The sequence below is a fragment of the Ursus maritimus genome, unplaced genomic scaffold (assembly GCF_017311325.1).
Source record: "Ursus maritimus isolate PB19 unplaced genomic scaffold, ASM1731132v1 scaffold_10, whole genome shotgun sequence".
Lineage (NCBI taxonomy): Eukaryota > Metazoa > Chordata > Mammalia > Carnivora > Ursidae > Ursus > Ursus maritimus.
In genome coordinates, this window is record NW_024423344.1 from 16398646 (window position 1) to 16421242 (window position 22597).

Sequence of the window (22597 nt, forward strand, 5' to 3'; positions counted from 1 at the left end):
CATTCCTGAAGAACACAGAGCATGCTGATTCTCTGTAAAACACAGCGACACACACATGCCCTACTGCTCCCTCCTGAAAGCCCACTAAAATTAAAACAACGACAGAATAAACACGTAAGAACAAAGAAAGGATGAAAGTAATAAAAAAAAATATGAAACCTGGAAAGTAGCTGGAGAACTGGTAACTAGGAAACGTAGACTATGACAACGGGAGAAGCCTAGAACAGACGAATGGGTACCGCAGAGCCCCCCAAAGGCTCAGGCATCACTGGCCTCGCTGCAGATGATGTCTGTAAGTGGTGCAGGTGGGGCTTCAAAAGGGAGGACTCACGGAAAATCTCTAGGGAGATTCTCCTTTGCTCAAGTTGGTTCTGTGAATGCTGGCAGCTAGGCTCCTATCTCCCAGGCAGGAAATCGAGAGATCCTACTTTTGTGAAAACAAGCAGCCCAAAAGATCATGACGGCTGGGAGTTTCCCACACCTAGTGGCCCTGCTACTTAGTCTGTAGTGACATCAACCAGCTGATCCGAGTTCTATGACCATGCACACAGCTTCTGATGAGCTTTTCAGTACCATACTAGACACATGTGAGGATAGATTTTAATGATAAACACAAAGAAAAAAAATTGGAGCAACAGAAACAGTGCAGGGAAAGAAAATGTCAAAGTTTTAAATAAGACATTAAGGAGTGGAAGATGCTGTAGTTACAAAACAAGAAAAGGTTAAAAAATGAATACTGGAAAACGGAAGAGCTGTAGGAAATAAAATTTTTGATAGCAGAAATAGAAACTTAAAAGGGAGGGCTGGATGATAAAATTGAGGAAATCTCAAAAGACGTAAAACAGAAAAGAGGAGAAAATAAAATTATGGATCAGGATAGAGGCTCCACATCTGTTTTAGAGGAGGGAAGAGAAAAAAAAGAAATTATTTAATGATTAAAGGACATTTCTCGGCACTAAAGGGTATGGATTTACAGATTTAGAGTGGCTACTGTATGCTCAAAAAGATGCATGGAAAAGAGCTACATTAAGTCCCTGAAATCATGGTATTTCAAAACACTGTGGAGAAAAAGCTCCCCAAAGCAGATGGGAACAACACGCATAGACAAAGAATTGAGATTCAGATTACTGTCAGAATTGGACTTCTCCACAGAAACACTGAGTGCCAAAGACAATACAGCAATGCTTTCAAAATCCTGAAGAAAAATGATTTCCAACCTAGAATGTTTTCTCCAGCTATTAGGCAAATGTGAAGGGAGACTAAGGTAGGTTTCACACGCAAGGGCGCAAGGTTTCTTCTCCTATGTTTAGGAAGTTTAACAGAGGATGTGCTCTACTGCATTGGGGTGCAAACAAGGAAAAGGAAGAACAGGGACTGTGCCGCAGGCCAGACAACAACTAGAAAGGTGAGAGCTGACGAGATGTCTCCAAAAGGGTGAAACTGATGCATGATCTGGTGCATGGGAACATATGGAGAGATGCTTTCTACTCTGCACGGGAGTGTAAGCCTAAGTGACAGGTCCATAGTAAAGTGGCTGACAGAAACTCCAGATATTTATTATCTCCAGGAAAACAAAGTACTACAAGACTGGTAATATAATCATACCGCACACTATGGCTCAAATATGAATTATCTTTTGGGGCGCCTGGGTGGCTCAGTCGTTAAGTGTCTGCCTTTGGCTCAGGGCGTGATCCTGGCATTCTGGAATCGAGCCCCACGTCAGGCTCCTCCACTGGGAGCCTGCTTCTTCCTCTCCCATTCCCCCTGCTTGTGTTCCCTCTCTCACTGGCTGTCTCTCTCTCTCTCTCTCTGTTGAATGAATAAATAAAAACTTTAAAAAAATATGAATTATCTTTATATAGCTATATCCATTCGTAGTGATCTAACCACAAATTATGTAGAAACTATTAGGAGGATATGTGTGGAGGGTGTACAGGGGTTTAAGAGAACTACATACTTACCTGTTGATTTATTTTGGAAAGTAGCATCTAAAACTGAAAAACGGAGACAGGGCAATGCAAACTCATTATTTTAATATATGAAAGCAAATACCATAAACAGCAGAGAATTGAAAGTGACTGCAGTTAGGGAGTAGGAATTGGGGACAGAGGGAGATGGGGCAAGGGACCATGATTTTTTAGTATAAGCCTTATGGAACTGACTTTAAATTACTAACATGAATAACACTGATTTTAAAAAAGTATCCATCAGAAGAAAGTATATTTCAAGGAATCCATTATTTTTTTAAGATTTTATTTATTTGAGACAGCAAGCAAGCACGGTGAGGGGGAGGGGCAGAGGGAGAGGGAGTGAGAGAATCTAAGCAGACTCCCTGCTGAGCAGGGAGCCCGACGTGGTGCTCGACCCCAGGACCCTGAGATCATGACGTCAGCTGAAGGCAGATGCTTAACTGAGCCACCCAGGTGTCCCTTAAGGAATCCATTTTCAAAATTACTCACAAATTGAGTCCAATTACACTTTCATAGTAAATGAAAGAATTTACATGAGATACAGTTCTGAAGATAGAGATTATATATATACTTATATATTTAACATTACATATATCTTTAATGTTTAGCATAACCCATACTCAGGTTTGTAATTCTATATCAGAGATGCCTGCCCAGTCTTATTTTTTTTTTTAAGATTTTATTTATTTTTGAGAGAGAGAGCAAGAGCAGTGGGGAGGGGCAGAGGGAGAAGCAGACTCCCCGAGGAGCAGGAGCCTGATGTTGGGCTCAATCCCAGGACCCTTGGATCATGACCTGAGCCAAAGGCAAGACGCTTAACTGACTGAACCACCCAGGCACCTGCCTGCCCAGTCTTTTAACTATTGCTTCATGATCTGGTTTGGAGAATGAGGGTTGGTTGCCCTAAGGAAGAAGTAGAAGTTGAAAAGGGAAGGGTCCCCATGTGGAGACAGACTATGCAGCACCTCTCAAGACCACAGGAAGGCACTGGGAAGCTACTGAAGGATTTTAAGCAAAAGAGGTGCATTTGATCACTTTTAACTTTTTTTTTTTAAAGACTTTATTTATTTATGTGACAGAGAGACAGCCAGCGAGAGAGGGAACACAAGCAGGGGTAGTGGGAGAGGAAGAAGCAGGCTCCCAGCCGAGGAGCCCAATGTGGGATTCGATCCCGGAATGCCAGGATCACGCCCTGAGCCAAAGGCAGACGCTTAACTACTGCGCTACCCAGGCGCCCCCCATCACTTTTAACTTTTGAAAAGACTCCTTGGGCTACAGCATAGGCAATGATGGTGTCCTGGATCGTGATGGGGAAGATGAAGAGAAACGAAGGGACACAAAAGCTAGAATCAACAGGTCTGGGCCACGGACTGGATATATATGGAGGGGCTGTGGGGAATGTCCACGCTGCCTGCAAGGTTTCAAGCTTCTGTGTATCAGTGTTATTCACTAAACAGGCAGAGAGCTGAGGCAAGGTCTAGGAGAATGAGAAGCCAGAGGACCAGGATATGTCAAGAGAGAGCACTCAGAAGTATGGAACACTGCTGATGGGTTAATTAAAACACTAAGTGGTCATACCAAACTCGACCACTGGGCTTCATGACAGGAGGTCTCTAGATGCTGAGATGGAGGGATGGGGAAAATCCATACTGAGATGGGGTGAGGCATGAGTGGGAAGAGAGAAAACAGAGACATAGAGCACTCTTTCCCGAAAAGGCTGCCTGTGAGAGAGGGCTGGAGCTGCACAGGGGTGTCAGTGGAGAGAGGGTTGTCTTTTTTTTTTTTTTAATGGCAAGAGAAATTTAAACTTGTTTTAAAAACTGATGGGAAAGATGTGGTTGATGGGAAAAGACAAGACAAATAAGCAAACAGGATGAAGTTCGTAAGAAGGCAGAAGGGGATGCAGAGGTCAAAAGTCTGGTTGGAGAGGGAACTTACTACCGAAAAGGAAAGAATGAAAAGAAAATGAGCGCCCTCTTCTGTTCTGATATTTCAGAGCTTTTTTTTCTTCGAAGGAAAATACAGAAGCCTAAGGAAACAGGATGTTTTCAGGCCTTTGTATTTGTGCTGTCCACAATGAAGATGAATAAATTAACTTTATGCCATACGTTTAGCTTGAGATTTTGAAAGTAAGATCCAACTCAGTGAGAGAATAAAGGCATGGATTAACTTTACATATATACGTGTCAATTCTGTTCAAACCTCAATGTTCATTTGCAGAATCTAGGGCTGCTTCTCGTGACCCGGAATAGCTGCTGCGTAAGACAAGCCCAGTACACCCAGTTAGGAACTTACCATCGTTCAATGTGTAGAGATGAAAACGTCCGTGAAGCTGCTTCTCGAGTGAATAATTTGAATCCACACTGTGTGTCTCTGACTCCTTTGACACAAAGGAACCACACCAGAAAGTGGAACCCATACATGAGCAGAGTACGGAAGTAAGAACGCTGAAACAAAGACAAAATATAAACGACTTTTCCATTAATCTATAAAGGACAATTGAAAACACCTGGCTGTAGACAACTGCATTTTAATATTTAATTGGCTGGCTAGATCTTACATATGAACACCATTGTTTCATTAGCTTCACCGGCAAAGTGTATTATAGAAACTTTGAAGATGCCTACTGCTTAGAGCAGGGCAGAGGTGCCCGGGAAATAGTTACTCATTTCTCGTAGGTTCAAGAAAAATCAGACAAGGATCACAGTACCTGTGAGAGGACAGGGCTTTAATCTACCAGGAGCATACTATAACTGTTTTGGGCTGCTGTGAGCATTCGTCTATTGTGCCTTTTGGTCCCAGATACATTTCAGTTTCAAAAAAGGGACACTTGGGGCGCCTGGGTGGCTCCGTCAGTTAAGCGGCTGCCTTCAACTCAGTCCTGGGATAGAGCCCCATGGCAGGCTCCCTGCTCAGCGGGGGTCTGCTTCTCCCTCTCCCACTGCACCTCCCCCCCCCCACCGCTCGTGCTCACTCGCTCTCTCAAATAAATACAATATTTTTTTAAAAAGGTGACAGTTATTGGAATATCTTGGAGATAGAAAAGACTATGATTTAAACCTAAAGTTCTATGCCTAGTTAAGGAGAATAATGATCAAAGAAGTACAGCAGAGTATCACAGAAGCCACAGACCAAGAAGGAATCCAAAACAACAGTCTCTCCAGTTAGGTATGACAGATCTCTGATAAATATGTTTTAATGATTGAGTTTCTTATACTTTGGATATTCAACTTAAGTAGTCTTTAATCCTGAGTATTCATATTATTAGTAATTAATTTTATTAGTTGTAGAACATGATGTAATATTCCATTATTTATTAAGTATTGCAAACTTAAAAACATAAGAATAATCATTAATTATCATTGTATTCAAGACTCTCATATTTAGGATTAAAAGAAAGGATCGCTTAAAATGTTCTATAATGTAATACATCCATGGAATGATAACACTATATGTGCACATTGGCAACTTACTGAGAGTCTATGTAGAACATTTACTATTTCATACTATTTAATATTTCCCTTTCTCCTTTTGGTTTTTGCCTTTTAGAACTGTAATCTTTAGTATCATTCTTCATTTATTGGCTTTTTCTATCATCAAATAGAACAATGACTAAATGGTGATAACATGACAAAGCAGAGAAAGCCACTGACCTGAGCAGACCTGTATTTGAATCCTGGCTGCATTAATAATTAGGAGAATGACCTCGAGCAAGTTACTTCAACTCCCTCCATCCCACTTTCCTCATCTATCAAATGGGAAAGAAAATGCCCACCTCACAAAGTAATTGTAAAGATTAAATGAGATAATAGTCAAGCCTTTAGCCAAGTGTTTGGCACAGACAGTAACAAGAACTCAATAAATGTTTCTAGTAAAGGAAGAAAGCTTGAGAGCTCACTTTAACCTTCTGACCATAATTTCACTTGTGTATTATATAGGGCAGGAAGGGAAGGAAGAATAAAATACTTAACTATAAGGTATGTGAAACAAACTTCTTAAGCACGCGTGTGTGTGTGTACTTATGTGTTTTTATTGTATTTCGTGTCAAAAAGGAAAAAAAATAACAGTGAAACAAAATATCTGCAGTACATATAACTGAAAATGGTAAGTATCCATTCTTTCTACATTAGAAAGATAGCATTTTAGAACTCTCTAGAAATAAAAAATAAAAAGTATAATCCTAAAGCAAATTGGACACAGCCTAAGAGCAGCTCACAGAAAAGGAGACAAAAAAAGCCTTTTAAACATATAAAACAATGGTCATTCTCATTAGTGACCAATAAAACAAAATTTTAACTATAGCATGATACTATGTTATACCAATCAAACTGGCAAACACTAAAAAGAATCACAGCATTAAATCTCTTGTTAGGATATGAAGCAAAGGGAGTACTCCACCAGTGGGAATATAAATTGGTCGCCACTTTGGAGAGCAATTAGGCAAAATGTTTGTAAACTGTAAAACAAACTTTTTGAAAGGATCTAGCACTTCTCATTTATCACCTAGAATCATTAGTTATGTTCTGATGTAAATAGGTCTTACCTCTCTAAGCAGATAGGGCAGAAACCTCATCTTAAAATACTTTGGTAATCTCACAACAGCTTGCTCAGTGCCTTCCATATAAAATATTTCCAATAAATACTGGTTGAATGATTAAACCTCCAAAAGAGCATTTATGCTTAGGAAAGGAACAAATAGAAATCAAAAGATAGAAAAATTAAAATTAAAAGGTAGAAAAATAATGCCTATAAACTATTCTCCCTGAATGATTTTTAATGTGATTTAGGTGAGCTTACTGGTTACCAAATGAAAATATCCCATGACTACTTTTGTTTGGATCTTAATAGAAGATTTTTGTTTGCTTTAGGATAATGGTTATTTTTTAAAAAACCAGAAACACATGGAGTTCACACGAAGACCTTATTTGATTTCTAACATACTTAAAGCATAACAAGGTAAACTACAAACCAGAGGATCTCCCTTTAATTTTTAAAACCTTGCAAAATATCTTAAAATTTCCAAGACATCTAAAAATATATTATGGAACAGACGTCGTTCAATGAAACTAACAAAGTCATAGAGTAACATTATATAAACTTCTGAAGTAGACATTTAAAAATATGAAGAAAACGACATTCACTACTTTAATATTAACAATAATGTCTCTAATGTTGATGAAATGTAAATAAGGAGTTCAGGTGAAATTTAAAGCTGACTGGTACTTTCACTACCTTAAAATAAATTCAAAGAAGTCCCAAGACTTAAACTAAGACTCTTCAAAGAAAATCTAAAGACATCAAATAAACACTAATGGATTCTATTTTGAATCCTTTAAAAATGATAAATGCAACAATACCCAGACAATATAAACATCCCTGTTATAACTGTTACAGAGAACACACAGGCATATGGATACACTGAAGATGGTAAGGACTCCAGCGGTGCTGTTATCATATTTGTCTTCCAAGACAGCAGCAGAACAGATGGTAGGATTAACAGAGGATATGTCTAAAAGTATTCAGGAAAAAGAGATCTGAAAACTATGCAGTTATGCTATTGAATTTGCTGCTCACTATCCTGACTAATTCTTTCATAATTTTCTCACTGTCCACAGACTGGTCATCATGCAAGGATTTAGACTATATACAGCACCTTAAGAGAAAACTGCAGTGGCTCAGGAAGAGAAGGCCACACTGCACTTTCCTGCACATGTGGCAAGTGGAGATGGCCTTTTATGAGGCAGGTAGGGTTCTATGACCATAAGCAAGACCTAACTACAAGCCTACCGAGCAGCAGTTATGCGTAACACCTGCAGTAGACAACTGCTGGTTTCTCGCCAGTGGATCCGTTCATCCTATCTTTCTATAGAGTAGCAGCTGATTCTGTGGGCTTGCAGGGCACTAAATCAACCACTAGGTTTTAGAGATGGAGGAACAGATGAATGGACGACAAAATAAATGATAAATACATCCCTGGGATAGATCTGTTGAGGTCTGACTAAAAGCAGTGCTAGATACAAAGGAGATTTAGACCATAGCACAGTCTTATTTAAATATTATCACTAGGAAAAATTCAGACAGTTTTCAACTAATGGAAGTTCTAAATGAAAAGAATTTATGGCATTAAATACAAAACCAAAAATGTGGTTCCTTCCTCCTGCCACCAACTATAAATACAGTTCCCAGCTATCTCTTGCCTAGAGATTATTAGAGATTATTTCACTAGCTTCCCATTTTGCCATATCTTTTTTTCCTTCACCAAAGAGATTATCCTTTTTTTCTCCTGTATTTTTTTAAAAAGGAAAAAAATTATACATAAAACCATTAAATTAATATTAACCTAGTCTTAAGTGTTTTTGTTTGCACAGATATTTTTACATAAATAATTATGCTGTATTTACAATACCATATTCTTTTTTTCATACAAGCTAATCCTTAGGGTATTTTCCCATGTTATTATATAGTCTCCACTATCATCTGTTTTATTTGCTGCACGATAGTCCATCCAGGAGAAATATCTATATTTTCTATTGTTGGAATTTAGTATTTTATAGTTTCTATTATTTTATAGTGATAAAATAATGTAAACGTCTTAGACATATACTTTTCTTCTTTTCCTTTCCTTATCCCTTGTGTATCAGTAAAGTGATGAAGTTGGACTAGCTAACCTCTAAGCAGTCTTTCAATTTTAATTTCTAGTAGTATGATACTCGTTATGGTTAAGATTACCATACCACTGAGAGTCCACAGAGACACTGAACACTGGATTAGATGCTGAAGATATTAAAATAATTTATTTCTTAAGAAGAGAAGAATCTAGGTTTCCACACTTGAGCATAATCCTTAAGAGGTTCTATGATCCTCTCATCAGTATATCTTGAAAAAAAAATTATAATTTCTTTGTATCTTATTTCAGAATTATTGAGGGCAAGATTTTGCCTTTTATTCCACTGGTTCTCCAACTCTGGTATGCATAAAGTTGACCTGGGAAATTGTTAAAGATACAGATTCCCGGTCTATCCCTGTAGTCTGATTCGGTGTGACTGGGAATGGCCTAGACATATGTATGTTTAAGAGAAAACAAAACAAAATAAAACTCCCCAGGCAATTCTGACCTCGCATTGAAAAATACTGCTTTATTCTTGATCTATTTGGCTACTCTAGTAGATGAACCATTAAGAATATAATGGACAATTCTGGACTTGACACACTAGACCCAGATTTTTAAGTGAAAAAATAATATAATTTAAAAAAATTACACAGAATAATTCTTTAGTATATTTTTTCCTCCCAAGTTACTCCAGCTTTTCTAGCCTAATATGCAAATTACAAAATGAAGAATTTAACATCTCCCTTGAAGGCAGTCACAACTTGTTAAATTTTAAGGAACAGTGCTTTTCTAAGAGGTATAAAATTAAAAAAAAAAAGAAAACAAAAAAACTTTAAATGAAACCCAAAACATAGTACTTAAAGTGTGCCAATATGAGAAAAAGTAAAGGCAAGTTGAACAGTTCAAAAATGCGTTATTCAGAGAAGTTTGCCTTATATTAGAACTGAATGGGGACTCTTGTCTCTTAAAAAACATATATAAAAAAGAGCTGCTTGCATTCTAAATCAAAGTGAAGGCTACATCCTTTTTGTATACTCATTGAAACAACACAAAAACTCGATTCCTAAATGTGCTAAACTTTCATGAAACTTCCAATATTAAAAAAAAAATCTTTTCCTTTGAAAGGAAACTCATTTTTATGAGATTAAACATGAAAGCTTATTTTTTTTGCTAATGAGTATGAAAAAAAGAAAAAAAACCTGCCATGCCTGTCAGTGAAAGCCTCACCTGAGCAATTGATTCTTTTTCCAAATGAGCTCGAGATCCACATGCAATAGCCATTTGTTCCTGAGGAAAAAGCAATAAAATGATTGTTCAGTATTTGAATATTATATTTGAATATCAATAATTAAATATCATTAATAAAAATATTTATTTTCAATGCAAGTATCTCATTTTTTCGATACTGATTTTTTTTTTTTAAAAAGTCACATTAAATATCTTTAAAGGTTTACTTAGGTGTTCAGAATATATACAGCTTCGAGAAGCCTAATTATATTTACTAAGAAGACAATATTCAGGGCTAAATATCAGGGGCATGTATGACTTGAAGATTCATATTTTTAAATGATTCTTCTGATTAAAAATACTGTTTTAGGGGCCCCTGAGTGGCACAGCGGTTAGGCGTCTGCCTTCGGCTCAGGGCGTGATCCCGGCGTTATGAGATCGAGCCCCACATCAGGCTCCTCCGCAATGAGCCTGCTTCTTCCTCTCCCACTCCCCCTGCTTGTGTTCCCTCTCTCACTGGCTGTCTCTATATCTGTCAAATAAATAAATAAAATCTTAAAAAAAATACTGTATTAACATATTAGAAGGAAAAATAGTGGTATTAGGAAAAAAGGTATCTGTAAATGCTATGATTATACATAATCATTACATTCTGGAAAATCCAAGATTATCAACTGAAAAACTACTACACATATTAAGGGAATTTAAGAAGATGACTGGGCACAAATGAAGATATATATAATACTTTAGTCTTCATATGCATAAACAATAATCAGAAAATATAATGGAAGACGGTATTTGTAACATCAATAAGAAAGAAAAATCTGGAAATAAACTTTACAAAAAATGTAGCAATATCCAAAGAAAGAACACATACACAAGCTACCAAGGGAACCAAAAGAATCCAACACATAGAAAGGCATGCCATGATCATGGATGAGCAGATGCGATGACAGTATCAAAAATCAATTCTCCTTAAAATTAATCTTCAAATTTAAGGTCATACCAATAGAAATATCAAAATACTTTTTCACTGAACTAGAGAAGCTAAATTTTAGAGTTAATACTGAAAAATAAAAAACCAGAAGAGGCAGGAAAATTCTAAGAATGAGGATTTAATATATATTAGAAAGGTATAATAATTAAAACTAAGGTACTAGAATGTGAATAGATAAATCCATGGACCAGAATGGAAAGGCTAGAAACACACACACACACACACACACACACACACACACACACACACAAATACAGGTACTTAGAATATGATAAAGATAACATTTTCAATCGGTAGGGAAAAGATGAACTGATAAATGCTGTGGGACATCTAGGTAGCTACTTGGAAACCAAATTAAGCTGAACCTGAGCCTCATACTAAATAGTAGTATATGTTTCAGATACATTGAAGATTTAAGTATAAAATATCAGGAATAAATTTTTAAATGATCTCAAGGGAAGCGTAAGTACACAAACTGTAGAAGAAAAATCAATTCAACAATAAATTTTTAAAAAATTGTGTGGCAAAACAAAAATCCAAGCATATGCAAAATTAAAAGACATATACATTGGGGGTAAATATTGGTAATTTATATTACAGACAAAAGGATCATTTTCAAAATGCTAAAGTGCCCCTACAAATTATTATAAAAGTACCCTGAGAACTCAGTTGGAAAAGAGGCAAAGGTTATGAATGGTGTTCATAAAAGAGGAAGTGAAAATAGCTCTTAAACAACTGAAAATATCCTCAATCACACATATCCCAAGAGCAATGCAAATAAAACCTATCAGTGTTTACAACATGGTGCCTACACACCTACAGACAGCAACGTGAAAACTATCAAAACTACAAACATACATATAACCTGACCCAGCAATTCCACAACTAAGAATTCTTTCTGTAAATAAACTTGCATATGTATGAAAGGACTTTCATGCAGGGTTAATCATTTCAGTGTTTTTTGAAGCAGCAAACCTGTATGTCTATGCAAAGGCATCAATTATGACACTGTGGAAGAATGAGGAAACACTTTGTTGTATAAATATGGCTCAATACTCAAGATACATTGTTAAGTGGAACAAGAGAACAATGAATAGTGTTACAGTTTGCATTTTTAAATAAAGAATACATATATACATCTTCCAGATGGATATACAAAAAATAACACTGGTTACTTCTGAGAGAAACTGAGTGACTGAGAAATGAAGGGCAGGCCTCCTTTCACTGTAAATCTTCTTGTGCCATTTGACTTTTGAACTATTCACCAAAATAAACAAAATTAAAAACTGCATATTATAAAAAGAAAATGGCAAGCATACAAATTTACATATAATAAAACTTTATTATAAAGAGAAAAAATCATGTATAATCTCACTACCTAAAAGCAATCATTTACAGTATCTTACATATTTCCTTGTGTTCTTTTTTCCCCATCTGCATTTAAAAACCATAGCTGAAATTTACCTACATATCAGCTTTTTCTTCATTCAAAATAACCTAAAAATTTCTTACATTCAAGTTCACTGTTTTCCAACTTTTTCTATGGGTATTTTCAAACAATACATACATAAAAGCAGAGAGAATAGGAAAATGAAGCCCCTATGTGCCCATAACCTGGCTCAGCAATTATCAATACATTTACAAAAAAATAAAATGAAAAAAAAAAAAAAAACCCACCAAAAAACAAAAAACCAATTCATGGCCAATCTTGCTCCCTCTAAAGCACCTCATCACCATCCCACCCAACAAATTCTAGGCATCACATTATAAATCGCTGTATATTTCAATCACAATAGCATTATCACAACTAAAACATTAATAATTCTTTAATATCATCAGATAGTTTTCAAATTTGTCCAATTATCTCATAAATGTTTTCAGTTTATTTGAATCAAAAGCCAAATAAAATTCATACAAATTGATGTTTCTTCTACCTGCACATTCCCTCCCTACTTCTGTTAATTTTTTTTTCTTATACTCTATTCGTTGAAGTAACTGTAACTCGTCTTGTAGACTTTCCTAGATGTTGGATTTTGCTGATTGTACTCACACTGGTGACATTTATCATGTTCCTCTGTCCCCTATATTTCCTGTAAACTGGTTGTTAGAAGCTTGATAAAATTCAGGTTTACTTTTCAAGAACTTATAGCAGTGTTGCATGTCTGTCTTTTTTTGAGTCAATGGTGAGAGCAGTATTATATTTCACCATAAAGATTTACCATATTTTCACTGTTTGCCTATGTGTTGACTATTTCTAATTTTGTGCTTTTAGAAAGGTGCCCAAAAGAACATCTTTGAATATAAAACTCAATTTGTATTTTGGATTTCCTCCTTTGGAAAAAGTCATAGAAGCAGAATACTAAACTAAAAGTATGAATGTTTTAAATGTTTATGAGCCAAATTATTCTTTAAAAGGCTCTTTATATTACCACTAAATGGGTATAATATTGACTACTTCATCAAATCCTTGTCAGTTCTAATTATTCTCATTTTAAATTTGCTGATTTTATAAGGGGAAAATATAACCACATGTGATCTAATTTCCTTTTCTTTATAATAAAAAGGTAAACTTGGGGGAAATTTTAGTGGCCATTATATATTCTTCTGGAAATTATGGTTACATACTTTGCCTACTACTTAGTAGTAGGAATAATTTCTTCCCTTTTTCTGGCAGAGGTACTTTGCTCAGTAAAGAAGAGAATGCTTTTCTTAGGGAAGAACCATGTAAAAAGTTCAGATAGTATATGGCAAATAAGCTTCAACGTAAAATCCAAAAAAAGCAGTAATGTTACTAAGTATTAGATGGAAAAAAAAAAAAAAAAGGACCCCCTCCCAGCTTTCAGAGACTGAGTAGAATTAAAATGTGATTTAATTAAAAAATAAAAATATCATTTAATTAAACTAAAAACAAATAAAAAAAACCAAAAGCTTTCATTTAAAATGTTTTTCTCTCAGTGTAAGTCCCTAAAAACTTCTAGGTGAAGTTTGTGTATCTGCAGTTCTGATGTAAGAACTGAATCCCTGGTACTGATCTCACCATCATAAGGAATTCATCTAAACAGCTTTTAGAACAGTTAGCTATTCTTCAGGAAAAGATATTCTTGCTTTTAAAACTGCTCATATTAGAAGATGTATGTAAACATGAATTCTTTTTCTTTTAAGCCTCTTTCAGAGGATTGCTAATTTTTTTGTGGGTGTTGAGAATGAAGACTTCAGTTACTATGACAGCTACCTTTTAAAGGTGGTTAAAAGTGGTACCATATTGTCTTCCAGAAAGAAATGCTCCGTCAGAATCTCTCTTACCTAGTACTTCTCCATTTAAGTATTTCCTCACAATTCCCTGGAGAGAAGGAAAAGACTAGAAGAACTAAGTAGAGCTAATTTATATGAACAATTTATAAACAGTAACATTAGGATTAGCTCTGAAAATCAAACACAAAGACTAATGTTAATAATTAGAGGTAATGGTTACTGAGTGCTGAACATATGCTAAACACTTGACCATACATTTTAAAAAATTTTAATCATTACCTAAGGATTATGAACTTAGGCTCACTGTCCATATGTCAGTGATGAGGAAAATGAGGTGGATGAGCTAACTTGCCCAAAGTCACATGCAATTTTGAACGTAGGTGCCTTTGAACTCCGCACCCGAAGTTAAGAAACATACTGAAGTGGAAATGGGAAGTGGCACAGGTACTCCACAAGGCAAACCTGACTCCGAATGAGGTAAATACATAGAAATAAAGTTGTAACAATTTAGAAATTGGTAAAAGAAAAGTCAGATAGTAAAATTAGTCATATTTATCCAAGGTGGGCAGAAATGGAAAACTTAGCATATAAAGCAAAGTACTGAGTTAAGAAAAAGTTTTATTTATTAAAAAATTATGTTTTGACTGAAAAAAAATCTCATTCCCCCTTTTTCCTCAAAAGCAATAAACGTTCATTGTTAAAAACAAACAATAAGGAGTGCCTGGCTGGCTCAGTCGGAAAGAGCATGCAACTCTTGATTTCAGGGTCGTGAGTTTGAGCCCCATGCTGGGTGTAGAGAGAACTTAAAAATAAAACTTTTTTTTATCCAGTCCCACTATCCAGTGACAACTCATGTTAATACATTATTTATTAGATAGATAACTAGATACAGCTATAGCTATCTACATATATATCCAGATGTTAAAAATTTATTTTTTCACTTAATTTTATATAACATTCTATATGATAATGAATTTAACCTGTGTAAATGAATATTTAACACTTTAAATCATTTCTAATTTTCCCTCTAAGAAATTAAAATATATTAGATATAAATGTATTATTAAAAAAACAAAAAAAATCCTTGAAAATTTATTTTTACACACATTATATTTATTTCCTTAAGAGAAATTTTGTAAAGCTGGGTCAAGGGATATGATTTTTTTTTTAAACACTGTTTTTGTTTTTCTTTTTTTTTAAAGATTTTATTTATTTATTTTACAGAGAGACAGTAAGCAAGAGAGGGAACACAAGCAGGTGGAGTGGGAGAGGAAGCAGCAGGCTCCCAGCGGAGATGCCTGATGTGGGACTCGATCCCAGATCTCCAGGATCACACCCTGAGCCGAAGGCAGACGCTTAACGACTGAGCCACCCAGGCGCCCCAAGGGATATGTTTTATTGAATTAATGGATGTGAATTATTTAAACCTTTTGATTCTTACTTTCAACTTGTTCTATAAAAATATTGTATGAATCCACACAGACTCAACAGATAAATTTGGCAATACTTACTCTTTATTTTATTTGATGAAAGATGCCTTATTATTTCCTTGCCTTTTATTTTTTAATATATTTTTATTTTTTAAGAATTTATTTATTTATTTTAGAGAGAGAGAGAGAAAGAGGGTGCACAAGCAGGGGGGATGCATAGGAAGAGGGAAAGAATCCTTATGCAGACTCCCTACCCGAGCAGGGAGCCTGAGCAAGGCTGGATTCCATGACCCTGAGATCACAACCCCAGCCAAAATCAAGAGTTGGACGCTCAACCGACTGAGCCACCCAGGTGTCCTTCCCTGCCTTTTAAATTAAGAGAGTTTTCTCTTGACAATCATGCGGATATTAAATTTATGAAAATTTCTGTAGTCAGCAAAAATTATGGTTAACATCAAGGTTTCAATCTTCTAGAACAAGGTTGGTAAACTATGGCCGTGGGCCAAAGCCAGCCTGCTGCCTGTTTTTGCACGACCTGTGAGCAAGAATGGTTTTTTGAGTGTTGTTAAAAGATGAGTATTGCAACAGAGACCATATGTGGTCCACAAAGCCTAAAATATACACCCTCTGGTCTTTTAGAGAAAAAGTTTGCTTTCCCTGTTCTTAAGAGATTCCACTTTCAAACCAGGTTTGTTGGCATTATACACCTGCTTTGGTGGGCAGCTCGTGTCCTTCACTTTGTGATCTGCTGAGACAGACTGTCCTGAAAGTTCCTCTGAGAACAATCTACCTCTTTTTACATTTTCAAGACTATCTTCTTAATTTTTGTCTTCTGCCTTGTTTGATTTTCACAAAGATCTCAGTACAATGCTTGTGTAACTGCTGGGTCTATAAAACAAATGATTTGGAAAGTTAAGGGATCTCTTTTGGATGCTTGGCCATCTGAGAAGGTGACACAAATATACCTGGATTAGACCTGCCCACAGTCCATGAAAAAAGAGGGGAATAGTAATTGTTACAGTCTCATTTAAGGAAAAACCAAACCATGCATACATGTATGAAATGTTAGTGTACCAAACCCACACTTGGCTCAGGACTACTATATTAAAGACAAAGGAACATTCACGGACATTAGCTAGCAATCACTCCAGACGAAGGGGTATGTGTGTTGGGGGTGTGGTGGTTAGTATCTCTTTCCTATAGTTTTTCTCAATGCAATTTTACTCCATATCTGTTACCTTTCATCATTTGTGGCCTTCAAAACCTAAAAACTAAGTTTACTGGAACTATGTCTAAATGAGAATTCAAGATCCAAGTCACGGCCTGAGGAATAACTCTATGGTTATGGAGTGCAGATTTCTTGTCATCTATTTTGCCTGTTTAGGGAGTTTTGATTCTATTTTTATAGTTAAGACACTAAACAAGTGATCATCATATATTTTACTTAGAAAAATTATGGTAAAACCAAGCATATTTTATTAAAAAAAAGGTAGCATAACCACTGGTTAAGAAACTGAAAAGCTGGGAGAAAAGCTTTGCACTTAAAGAAGAAAGATAACAGATACAATATTTGGAACTAAATATAAATCCCTATTTTATCTGTGTGTCATACAAAGCCCTACTTAAATTACGTATGTCTAGTTTAAAACCTTAAAAGACCTTCTTCAGATAAGTAATGGCAAGCAACTTTTCTACATTCATTAAGGATAATCTGACTAGGACTGTAAGTGGAAACACAAGCACAAAGTAGTAGTAAATTTCTTTTTGTTGCAATTAAAAATTATATCAGCTGAGAAAACATTAGAAGTCATTACAAACGTTCTGGAGAGTCAACCCACTAATGCAGAAGATATTGAAGTTAAATACTGCCATCTAGTGAGTTAGTCATGTAGTCATCACAAGATTTGACTATTCTGAAACCCATGTTCTTGTTTCATTATTTTCAGAACCGTTCTAGTCAATTTTTATTAGGTCTTACGGGAACATATACAAGTTGTGCTTATCAAATTTGTGACAAATGAATTGAGAACGGAATGGCAATTACATTAAAGATAGGAAAAAAGCCCTAGACCCTGACAAATGGAAATCAAACATGCTAATGTTTAATACAGTCACACTTCCATTCCTGAATAAAACAAGGCCAAAGAAACACAGTTTGAGGATGCATTTGTGCCAGTTTGAGGATGGGGAGACAAGGTGCAATGGCGATGCACACAAAAGCGTTGGCCATATGAGGTAACTATGTAAGTGGTAACCAGATCCACACTAACTGAAGCATCTTCAGTGGAAAATAAGTAGGATGATAAGAAAAAGAAATATGCTGTTTTAAAACCTGAAAGAACTCCTGACAGCCTAAAATAGAGAAGACCACATGGAAAGAAGCTTTAACTCTCTAAAGGGTATTCACAAAGAAGTACAAGAGACTATTCTGTGTAGCTCTGAAAAACAGAACCAACCAAAGGGGGTGATTAAAAGGAGGCATATTTGCATTTAATGTAATGAGCACTTTGTAGCTGAGTTGAGATCGATGGGCGGCTTGGCCATCACTATAGCTATGCAAGCAGAGACTGAAAGATCACTTGGTAGCTATAATCTATAGACTGTGGCCCAAATCTGGCCTGCTGCTTGGTTTTGTGAATAAACTTTTCTTGGAACACAGGCATGGTCAGTCAATTATGTATTATCTAGGTCTGCTTTTGTGCTACAACCAGGTTTGAGTAGTTGCAACAGAGACTATATGGCTTTAAAGCTGAAAATATTTACTCTACGGCCCTTTACAGAAAAAGTTAGCTAACAACTGAATTAGATAATTAAGAAGATCCCTTCTAATTCTTCTGTGAATGTTAGCTTCGGAATGCAAGTCTTCTGAGAGTAATAACTGGCTATTTATAAGCTTTGTCAGAAGGATGAAAAGACAGGGTCTGAACTAAAAAACAGTCATTATGGAGTTGATCTACAGACAATGGATTTTAGAACTTTAACTATCACTTATCTGCCTCCTTCCCACCTCCTTCAAAAAGAGTGATATGAGGCATACTGATAAAAATTCCTAAACGGAGTTCAGATTCATTCAAGTGAGTTGTGATACTCTTAAATAATCAGGCATTCCTTGAGGTGCTGCAGACCACGGCTGTGAATTAAATGCTTAATCATAATCAAATGTTTTAGTTCTTTAAAACTCAACATTTACAGTAACAACGTAGTAAATTAGATTATGGTAAGGAAAAAAGATGGCATCAAAACTCCTTTCCTTTTCAGAGTTACATAAAGGAAACTGGAGTCACAGAAGGTTTAGATTTTTCTCCTGTTTATTGTTTGGTTCACGCTGTAAGGTTGGCTACATCATTTAATTTTTCTTTGCCCTACTGTAGTATGACATAGAGTCAGCTGCAAACAATTTGACACCTTTTACCCTCCCTCCTACTCATGGCACCCTCAAGCTAAAGGTATAATGCACAAGAAACATTTACCAAATCTTTGTGGGTTCTCTAGGGAGAACTAGGAAATCAAACCAACTGTACTAGTTGGATTTTCTTTTAGCTCGTCATGATACACTAAGAGGTGGAAAAAGAAATACTTTTTTTTAGTAATAGTGAACATGTAACATGTCCAATAATAATTTCATATTGTATGGTATAAAGCAATAGGGACCAAAAAAACTTTCTGTGATGGAAATGCTCTATATCTGTGTTAGCCAATAAGATAGCTACTAGCCACAAGTATTTGAAATGTGGCCAGTGAGAACTAGAATTTAAAATTTAGTAAGGAACTAAAATTTTATTTAATTTTAATTAATTTAAATTTAAATAGCCATATGTGGCAGGTAGCTACTGTTTTGAATAGCACAGGTAAAAGGGATTATTTTCAGAAATAATTCTCTTAAGAATTGTATTAGTTCATTCATTTAGTGTCTTTAAAGGAAAACTACTAGACAGAAAAGGGAAGTAGGTGATGGAAGGAGAAATGAAACACTTGTGAAAAGCCATGAAGTTAAATAAATACATATTTATTTCTAGGAAGGATATGAGTTTTTTTAAATTATTAAATGTTCTGCTTTTGGGGGTTTTGCTTTTCCTATTGATCAGTTTTTGCTATAATGAACAGGGATTACTTTAACAACTATATAATAATAATAATTAGCTCTAAATTAGATCTATTTCACTCATGGATAGTTCTATTTATTGATCTTATTTTGGCCCTCAATTTGTTTCCCTATTTCTGTAATTTCTCTTTCAGTACCATTTTGTTGTTTTATCATCTCTCCTTCCAATGCCTGCGTTGCTGAATTCTGATTTTCATTATTTCTCCAGCAAAAATACTTTTATGCAATTTTATCCTTTTTCTTGGATTATATTGGCTTTCACTTGGAATTTATCTTTTTTTTGTATGAAACTTCAATTCGTTTTCTATAGTAATATGTTGGTGTAGCTGACATTTCTTTCCTTTTGTCGTGACTGACACGGGTAGCTCTCATACAGCACGAGGGAGTTCTCCTTGATATACAGGTATGCCCTGGTTTTAAAAGTTCATGTTAGGCCACGTTGTTTTTATGGAAGACCAACATTAGTATCTGTTCTTGCTAACTGAAAGAAATATGAAGAGGATTTTCGCTTTTACAAAAAAGAAGCAAAAAGCACAAATAGTGTTCAACATTTGTTTTGCAGCAAACTGTACAGGCAGTGCACACTCCGAGCAGCGAGAGTGGCCCTGCCAAGCTCCTTTCCCAGAACGACACTCAGCATCTCAGCATCAAGCTGCCAGAGCTTTGAACTGTGTCTGTGAGCATCTCTGCTTTATCTTGATTTTCTTTGTGTATCTGTTAGCAAGATGTGTCTTAGGGTGTCAGAAAAGCCTAAGAGGTTATTTTTGGTCCTGAGAACTTTAAAAAAAATTTGCTGCATGAATTAATGTTAATTACTTTTTTGCTTTATGCCATTTGGCTTATGAATGCGAATGCTCTACTTTTGGATAACCTGTACTTTTACCTTTCGTAGCACTGTTTGCCCCCTCTGAACTAGAGTTTCAAGGCCTGAATATTAGACCTGGGGGAGGGAGGCAGTGCCCCTAAAGCTCAGTATAGCTCTGTTGGGTTATTTAGGTTCCTTGCTGTTAGGAGATTTTCTCTTGTCCCATACAAGGATATACTCCACTGAGGAATGGATCTGTGCCCTAAACTTAGCTTGAAGCCCTGAAAATAGCAAGACCTAGCAGTTTTTCTTGCTTCTATTGAAATTCTGAGATACTGTGTGATGGTAGGTAGGTGTACTGTTTAATGTTGTCCAATGGTGCTTACTCATTCTTAGTCTGAATCTCTCCAGATTGGGATTATTTGGTACAAACCTCAGAATTTAGTAAACCCATCTTTTCTAAACGGCCTTTAAAAAGTGGAAATGGCACCAGAATTTTTCTTCCCCCAACTTTTACTTTTTTTAAACGAAATGTGGATACCTTCTTTCTTCATAATTGCCAAATGCTGGAACAACCCAAATGTCCTTCAACAACTGAATGGATAAACGGTCATATTCCCATACAATGGAATATTGCTTAGCAATTAAAAGGAAAAAATTATTATTATTTTTTATTTATTTATTTTTTAATGATTTTTTATTATATTATGTTAGTCACCATACAGTACATCCCCGGTTTCCGATGTAAGGCTCGATGATTCATTAGTTGTGTGTAACACCCAGTGCACCATGCAATACGTGCCCTCCTTACTATCCATCACCAGCCTATCCCATTCCCCCACCCCCCTCCCCTCTGAGGCCCTCAGTTTGTTTCTCATAGTCCACAGTCTCTCATGTTTCATTCCCCCTTCTGATTACCCCCCCTTTCTTTATCCCTTTCTTCCCCTACCGATCGTCCTAGTTCTTATGTTCCATAGATGAGAGAAATCATATGATAGTTGTCTTTCTCTGCTTGACTTATTTCACTTAGCATTATCTCCTCCAGTGCCGTCCATGTTGTAGCAAATGTTGAGAACTCGTTCTTTCTGATAGCTGAGTAATATTCCATTGTATATATGGACCACAACTTCTTAATCCATTCATCTGTTGAAGGGCATCTCGGCTCCTTCCACGATTTAGCTATTGTGGACATTGCTGCTATGAACATTGGGGTGCATATGGCCCTTCTCTTCACTACGTCTGTATCTTTGGGGTAAACACCCAGTAGTGCAATGGCTGGATCATAGGGTAGCTCAATTTTTAACTTTTTAAGGGACCTCCACACTGTTTTCCAGAGTGGCTGTACCAACTTGCATTCCCACCAACAATGTAGGAGGGATCCCAAAAGGAAAATATTATTGATAAAGACAGTAACATGGATGAATCTCAAATGCATTACGCTGAGTGAGTCAATCTCCACTTTTTGAAATTATGGCATGAAGTTGCACATAATCTTTTCTGAGCGGTTGCTGGTTGGGCTTGTTTGTTTCATCAAAAACAAGCATTCTGTGATTCAGTTTCATTTCATATCTTTACCTGAGAGGCTCAATTTATGCTTTCAGATAAAAGCCTTAACTGAATACATACAATAAATACTAAAATTCTGGTAGCAGCAATTGAAAATCAAGAGAGATGGCGAAAATATTAAATAAATAATTGTCAAGTAAATCTCAGACCATCAGTAAATGTTTATAATAAAATGACTAGCTTTCTGTGGAGCTGTATATAGGAATTTCACACCAAAAGAAGCACCAATTTTTTAACTTACATGTAAACTCTATTTTAATGTTACTTTAGACTACCTGTTTCCTTGACTGAAGATCATTTAAACTATATTCTTATACTCACAGGCCAAGGCTGTAGATCATTCAGTCCCTTTTCTAATTTCTCAACATCTGGAAACTTTGTGGCTCCATCTGCATCTGCCATAAGGATCTTTTCTCCTCGAGAACTGAATATACCCTGTATTTAAACATTTCAATTAAAAGAAAGTTGCTTAAAATTAAAGTTAAATTCAATGACATATCAGTTTGTTTTGCTTTACTTAAAACAGCTATATTAGGAAGTCTAAAATCTAATACTACGTGTGAAATGGCAGGAGGCCAAAGTTCTCTGAAAACACCTTACATTAAGATCCTTCCAAATGTATCTAATGCCTATTTAAT

The 22597-nt window shown here is 35.9% G+C and overlaps 1 protein-coding gene across 2 annotated transcripts in view; it reads right to left on the reverse strand.

Moving 5' to 3' along the window:
• ALG5 (ALG5 dolichyl-phosphate beta-glucosyltransferase) overlaps positions 1-22597 on the reverse strand; it is a 38445-nt gene that overhangs the window by 4481 nt on the left and 11367 nt on the right. For both annotated transcript variants that reach the window (XM_040622154.1, XM_040622159.1), the window contains 3 exons: positions 22281-22394; positions 9808-9867; positions 4266-4417 (listed from right to left, as the gene is read on the reverse strand). In XM_040622154.1, the coding sequence (XP_040478088.1) occupies positions 4266-4417; positions 9808-9867; positions 22281-22394 (326 nt within the window). The remainder of the gene's footprint in view (positions 1-4265; positions 4418-9807; positions 9868-22280; positions 22395-22597) is intronic.